The 7,919-nt window shown below is 33.1% G+C and overlaps 1 protein-coding gene across 6 annotated transcripts in view; it reads right to left on the bottom strand.

Annotated features, from left to right (window-relative positions):
• Positions 1–3,876: 3,876 nt before the first annotated feature.
• The window catches only part of LOC136825438 (uncharacterized), a 71,779-nt gene continuing 67,736 nt past the window's right edge, over positions 3,877–7,919 (bottom strand). For 2 of the 6 annotated variants that reach the window (XM_067081879.1, XM_067081880.1), the window contains exon 12: positions 3,877–6,298. In XM_067081879.1, the coding sequence (XP_066937980.1) occupies positions 6,288–6,298 (11 nt within the window). In that variant the 3' untranslated portion in view covers positions 3,877–6,287. The remainder of the gene's footprint in view (positions 6,299–7,919) is intronic. The other 4 variants (XM_067081874.1, XM_067081881.1, XM_067081875.1 and 1 more) reach the window with 3 other exon arrangements.

The following is a 7,919-nucleotide window of genomic DNA, read 5'->3' as shown; positions in this document are numbered from 1 at the left end:
AAGGGAAGAAATCTGGAGATCTGACACACAGCTTGCACATTACACTGCAACACTTGGGTGTACTAACACTACTTTGAAGGCCATATCAAAAGAATTAACTTACACAATGATTCATTTCCCAAGATAGAACTGTACTCACAAGAAAACCCCTTTCACATAACTTGGAAATTAGAAATTTACCTGTAATCTAGTATCAGAAAAGAGGACCACCTTGGAAAAACCCTTCAGGGATATTATGAATTTCAAGTACACTGTACTCCAAAATGAAAGCAAATTTTAAGAAGATTCACAACTGGCAGCAAACTTATATGCAAACACTAACCACTATTAATGGGTCTTATAAAATTTTTAAAGGGTAGAAGAAAATGAACAAATATGATCTTACATGAAAGCTTAATGTTTCATTTACGTTAAACTCAATAGGTTAGTGGACTACAAAGTTCTATTCCTAAAATAACCATCAAGAATTTACAGAACACTCATTTGCCAACTTCATAAAACCATAAGTTTTCACCTCTTAGCTCAAATTTGGTATTTCTTATGAACCTAACTCCAAGAGAACTGTATTGATCTAAAGAAAACCCTGACACTAGGAGTGGTATACTACTATTACATATCATGATAAACTCGTTATCACAAACATTTTTATATTAACTCTGTCTTTACAGGTTTACATATGAAATGACCTCTCTCTCCATCTATCCTGTGCTTTTTCTCTCATACCTCCCAGTCAGGCTTAGATTTTCATCTAATGCCTTTTCCCATGATTTCATGAGCCTCCTTAAGGGAAAACTTAAAAGTTTAATCTTGGATCTACACAAACGTCTTTTTGAAACAGAAAATTCCCTATGATGATAATGACTGACAATGATGATACAGACCTCCAGACTCTTCTTTTTACACATGCAATTTTTAATAGTCGAAAATGAAATTAAAAAAAATGTGCCATAAACCAATACAACTAATTATAGTGAATACAAAGTTGAGCCTATATGAGAAAAATAGGTTGATTTCAAATTCTTAGTTCCTTAAAAACATACCTTTCAACTGGGCTCGCAAAAATTAACATCATCAAAACCAAAGTTTGGCAGGTTACCGCATACTTCACTGTACTGTTCGATATTCATAATGTTCAAAGAAAAATATAATCCTAATCAGCCTTTCAATTAAAAGCAGACATCCGTAAACTTCACAAAACTGATAAAAAAATTTGCAGAAGTCAATGCAACCACTGAGCAACATATTACTCCATGGTATCATAGAACAGAAGTGTGAAAATCTGAGAAACTAGAAAGATATGAAAATCAGCAAAAGAAAAAAACACTAGTATGCAAGTGAAAAAAATTTCCTTTAGATAATTTACAGACTCCATTAAAAATCAGCTCAGTAATTCAATACACAGTACAGTAACAACAAAATGAAGGTCCAAAATCAGTAAAATATTAATTATACCCATTGTATTAGGCTGAAAACTCATACATGAGATATAGGCATGATATGTCACTTTGTAATGTAAATAACACAAGAAACAGAATTATGTACAATCAGATACATGTACATACAATAAATCTGAAACTGATACCCAGGTTTTTTCTATTCGCTATGATGAGAAACGCTTCAATAAAATGGACCCAGGACAGACATCAGGGTAAAAGAAAACTTCACAAATTGTGCAAAACTTAATTTTTTTTTCCAGATGCTGTATCAATAAACCAGGCAAGAGACAAAGCACAAAGGTGGATGCTATATGAAAACTATTTCTTTCGTGATTAAGTCATTTCTGCTCTGACATTCCACTATAAACAGAAAAAATGCTTTGGTGTTAAGTCATAAAACAAATTTTGGTAACCTTATGGCAATGTCGTCTGATGTATCAAAAGGACATCCTAGACTTTAAAGTGTTATAAACTCTTACGGTATGAGTTCACTGGGTAGTGCATAACCTATCATTCGCAATATAGTATTCAAAAGTATCCGATAGAATTTGTCGTGACGATAAAACACGAGAGCTTGACTCAAGCTCATTTCCTATATAAAAGGCTTCGGATTTTTTCATGTAATTCTCTCTCTGTAGATAATGGACTACAATGCAGCATTTTACACTCGTGTAATGTCTTTAAAGCCAACACTTAAAGAATACTAAAAATTCATATTAACTATGCATAATCTGTTCTAGGCATGATCTCTAAAAGGAACAAAGATAAGATGGAGGAAAAGCAATAGTTATCAACTGGTACTGTTTCATATGTAGGGAGTCCCAAGGAATAAAATTTATCAATTGTCTAATTACATCTACAATATACTTATAATGTAGTAAAATCCCTAAAACATATTTCAATATTTTTATTACACAATATACAAACCTTCATATATCAAATAATCATAAACTACCAAACTCATGGCTGGGAAAGACCACACAGTAGATTCAAGTTGTAGGCTCTTTCACAATGAAAGGTTACAATGAAACCTAATACAAATATCAACTGAATAAAAGATGCTTCAAGGAAAAATGTTTTTAGAAACTTGCCTCATCCAACACATTCTCGTATGGCAATTACTAAACACTAGAGGGTAGTGGAGTATTATATGTTCATAGGACTAAGTACATTTATCCTTCATGGCTTACTATGCAGTATAATCTACACGAAATTGTCCTATGCAAAAATAACAGTATGGCATAGTGTACAGTATGTATCGTATCAAATAAGGATTAGAATACTATTAACCTAAACAGAAAAAAATTTCTCAAAGACACATTACATTAACTATATTTAATTCATAATCAATTATAAAAAGAAATACATGGAAGGAATAAATTTATCAGCACATGAATACTAATCAGCTTTAAAAAAAAAAAATATAAAGGTCTTGAGCAGAATAAATCTTAAAACAAAAAAAATCCAGATGCTGGCCTCTGCTACCCGAGATCAAAGGTCTTGCATGTTTGGTATCCTGAGCAACATATGTATAAAAATCATGAATGACAGAAATGCACATACTGTACCCTGAAGATGATCACCTTGGTGAACACAAAGTTAACTACTTAAACTTCATTGATAACATTTATCTGACAAACCAGCTTTTTCACACCGATAAACTCCATTTCGGAAAAAAAAAAAAAAAATCCTAGTACCTATAATCTAACTAAATCTTTTGGATTGCAGCAGATGATAAAGCAAAGTTGTGTTGAGCAGAAGCAGGTTCAACCCAGCATTGACATGAGCTCTTCAAATACACTGGATGACTGAGGAATTAAGATTCTTTAAATATCTGACATGTAGCAAACAATTAAATGGGGCACAGAGATGACCCCATGAGCAGTTTCCAATCTTCAGTCTGGAAGTTTAGTTGTACGTACAACAAAGGTTTGTATATGAGTAAACAAGGAACAGTCACACACTCAGTGTGTGAATTAATTGTTAAATGGAAAAATATAAACAAAACTCAATGTTAGAATCCTAATACTGTATACCATCAAAACAAAAATTGAAAAACAAAACACAAGTTTAAAAGAAAAACAGAAGATTACTTACGCAAAGATCAATTACCCATATACTGACAAGTTAACAATTCCAGAATTATTTTTGATGTAAGAATATCAATTAATTTTACATTAACTGTTCTCAAAAAATGAACAGAAGAAAAATAAATATCGAGCAAATAAACTACTAGCCTTCTGAATTACTAATATAAATGATGTAGCTTGCGCAATCCGGGGGGGCTACTGTCAAATTTGTAAGACTAGCCAAAAAACCTACAACAGTACACATAAATCATTAATATAAAAATAAACCACACATCTTATAAAACTGCAAGAAATTATTCACAGGATTTAAGAAGACCATTAAATAACTGACAAGAAAAGTATTTTTGTTAAAAGAAACCTGTAAAATTCTTACTGAAGGAAAAAATCCTAATGCATTTGAGAGGGGGAGATATCCTTAACAAACAAGATTTTACTATGAACAAAGCACTGAATATTCAACATAAAAATTTTAAAGTAATGAATAACTTTTAGCGCTACCTCCAGGTCAAATTCCTAAAGAGATCATGTCTAGAACTTTTATATTAAATGATAAATGTGAGAGCAAACTTCTCTACTAAAGAAGCTTTTCTTTTTGTTTCATATATGCTGCACAATCAATCACAATATTGTACATAGAGAGATTTACCTGATACGGTATACAAACGACTATAAGTATTTTTCGTGAAAAAAAAAAGGAGGGAACTCTTGATTTAAATATTCTTATTCATTTCTTTGAAGGGGACTGAAGTTACACGAACAAAGGTAAAACAACTATCCAAACATCATGTATCATATATACACCTAAACAGTACCATACAACTCAATTCTTAAAACTATCGTGCCTCTTCGCAATCAAGAGGAGAAAGAGAACAGTAATACATGACAGGTGAAGAAGAAACTGTAATTTAAGATGTCTATAGAGTATTGTTTTCACCCAAGTACTGACTTTTTTTTAATGGAATGATCGAGAACTTCACAATTTTAGTAGATTTTTTATAACATATACAAGTATTTTTCCTCGAGTGTAATACAACCAACAGAAACAGGAGAAGCAAAATGGGTGAAACAATCACTAATGCATTAGGGAAGAATATTCAACTGCAAACTAATGCTAAGTGTAGAAAGAGAGAGCAAAATGTAGGCTCTGAAGTCTTGGTAAACTTACGTGTATGTTCCTCGACACAAACTGACATGACCAAAACCCATTTCCGAATCTTTATGGAGACGATGACAATAAAATGGAAAAAAAAAAAAAAAAACAGTAGTATAGAATAAGTTTCATATGTTGTGTCCAACTGCCATCCATTTTACAGAATAGTGCAAAATCCTGCAAACTCTGGCAAGTAATAAACACAATCATCCTACCAATTTCCAAGATTCCTACTAACTCGTTTCAATAAGACAAAATCAGAATGTAAAGCAAGAGTTCCCAGGGAAAGGTTAAACGAAATATAACAGCGGAGAGGAAATACACATTCACCATGCCTGCACATCAGCAGTAAGAAGCACAGCTGCTCATCGACGTATTCTTTACAATTTATATAATCTGAATTTCTCAAGTTCTACTGTATTTGAATAGCAATATGAGAATATCCTCACTATATTTCCTCACATACTGTTGTGCCCAGGAAACACCAATTTTGGAAAGATCTGGCTATTTTATATATCCGGGACATATGCATGCTACCAACAGTTAAAACTAGTTAAATCAGCATTGCCTTGAACTATCCAATCAATTAGGAATCTTTTAAACACCATACCCAACGCCGTATTCTGAATAATACATACTAGAGTACAATACGATATTGATTGTACATTAAATTCCTTATTGCTAGATGGTTTTTTCATATAACATTTTTGAGTTTATTAGTCCTAATCTATGAATCCTGTGAGATGTATGAATTTCTTCTTTATACTGTAACTGTATAAATAATGAATACTAATGATTTCAAACATTTAAGATTCACTTCGTACAGTATTTCAATACCAAGTGAAATGTTAACACGCTAATATGAGCACACAAGACAAAACCATCTTTAACAAAGACTTAACTAATGACACAAAATATATATAACAAGATAACTAAGATATGTGCACAAAAAATTGGTACGAGACATGTATAATTAAGCTACATTCCAATAACAGTAACTTATGTATTATACAGTACATCTATGCACCCCATTTACTATTCTATTAGATGACAAACTATTTAAAATACAATTCTGTACTCAAAATACCAAAACACAAAGAAAAATTGCACTTCCAGTAATGAAACCAGACAGAACAAAACTCAAGTCTTAGTTCAAATTTACATCAATTATCAAATAGTACTGAGGATACAATACATTCTGATATATCAAAGATAATCCCTTACATAGAATTCAAACTCTTCGTGAACGCTATATTAAAATAATTACGAAGTTTCTTTAGCAAGACGTTGGGTAAAGGATTGCATCCCTAATCACTATAAAAGCTGCTGCATTAACTGTTGCTACCTATTAATGCAGTTACCCAGACTAACTCATCAAACACTATATGGTATCTCTTTTCAGGATGGCTTTCTTTGAATATATTTGGCATTAGAAACGCAATAAAACAATATTCGCACGAAGGAAATACTGTCGGAACTTCATGAAAAGCCAAAGCGAACAAGCTTTTCATAGAAGTTTTTCATTTCCTACCACAGCAAATGAGAACCATATGTGGTTTATGACGCGAGTATATCCCAGTTAATGTTGAACTGCTGCTGCTGCTGGAAGACTCAATATGAACCTGGAAATAAAAAAAAATTAAATAGATGCATGAACATCATTAAGGGTGTAATCACTTTTTTTCCTAAACTGTACATAATTCTAAAAATTTTTTCAAAACAACAAGCTATTTCATCAGTATCAACTCAAGTATGATTGGAGAAAATACGTTTCACAAAATTCCGTTAACTACACAATCTGTTATACGTAGTTGAATCTTGCGATAAAGACTTGTAAGATATGTGGGATTTTAACTGAAAGCATCCATAATTACAAAGTTTTCTGGCCTAGCCTACAATAAACATTTGCTTTCACAAAACCACATCATTAATGCCGTAAACACATTAGTAAAGCACCAAAGAGCTTAAGAGAACTATTTGAAATACTTCTTTATCATTAAAACCCCTTGATTATATGATTCCTTGTTGTGTGTGGAGCTTATCCGACTTGCACAAACCTAATACTGTATCCTGAAAAGAACCCATACACTCAACATGAGGAACCCTCCCACTGCTTTATATTTACTCTCATTCCACTGTGTGACTCCACTACCTTCACATCTTGGCATCACTCACAGAATACCAATATATCACACTGTCATTGTGCCAGCTTTCTCTCATTGTACATTTTTCCTCTTTACCATATCTGTCTTCTCAATCCTTGTTCTGTGCATTTGTTTCAATCTGCATGGGACAGGATCTGACAACTGTCTTCTACAAGAGATTCAAGTAATTTCAAAATCTGTTATTTTTTCATAGTTGACCTACATCTCTATTCATCTTATCGCGTTGTGATCAGTTACTCAATTTTAAATTATTGAAACAGTAAATTCAAGTTTTCCTTCAAGTTTGGATTCTTACAGATTGCAAGTATGTACATGAATTCCTGATTCTATTGGGAATTTTACTTTTACTCTAATACACAAAATAATTTGTTTTGTATTTTAATGAATTTGAGTTTCCTTTAACTGGTAAATTTACTAAAAGTTTATGGGAATACTATTTTGTGCCTTCTCTCGGGAACTTGGCTGAGCTGTTTTTGCACTGAATTGAATTGAATTGAATTGAATAGAGAATTTAGGCCAAAGGCCAAGCACTAGGACCTATGAGGTCATTAAGCAGTGGAACGGAAATTGGCAGTAAAAGGTCTGAAGGGTATACCCGGAGGAAAACCTCTCAGTTGCACTATGAATCAATTGTTAAGAGCGGGTGCAAAGATAGAGAAAATAGAAAATAAAAGGAGGTACAGTAAAAGGAACAAAGGGGGTTGCAGCTAGGGCCAAAGGCACACTGCAAAGAACCGGAAGCGATGCCTACACCGAGCTGTTTTTGATGATTGGATTTTACTGTCTCAGCGTGTGTTGGGCTGCCAGGTTAAGCTTTCAGTGCCTTTATGTTTGCACTAAATGGAGACCCTAGGCTTTTATGCCCTTTTGTTAAAACAATTGTGTTCACTGCAGAATACATGTAGTGTTTACTATGTTGAGATGTTGGCCAGTGGTTCAAATTTGCACAAAAAGACCCTACAATTGCCTGGCAACAAAGGTTTTGGCAAACACATCATCAGAATTTCAGACCTACAACAGTCACCACTGTCCACATCTTCACCTTCAGTCAAGGAACCCACTGTCAGACAGTATATCA

The sequence above is a fragment of the Macrobrachium rosenbergii genome, chromosome 37, assembly GCF_040412425.1.
Source record: "Macrobrachium rosenbergii isolate ZJJX-2024 chromosome 37, ASM4041242v1, whole genome shotgun sequence".
In the NCBI taxonomy this organism is placed as follows: domain Eukaryota; kingdom Metazoa; phylum Arthropoda; class Malacostraca; order Decapoda; family Palaemonidae; genus Macrobrachium; species Macrobrachium rosenbergii.
This window is presented reverse-complemented; position numbering and strand designations above follow the sequence as displayed.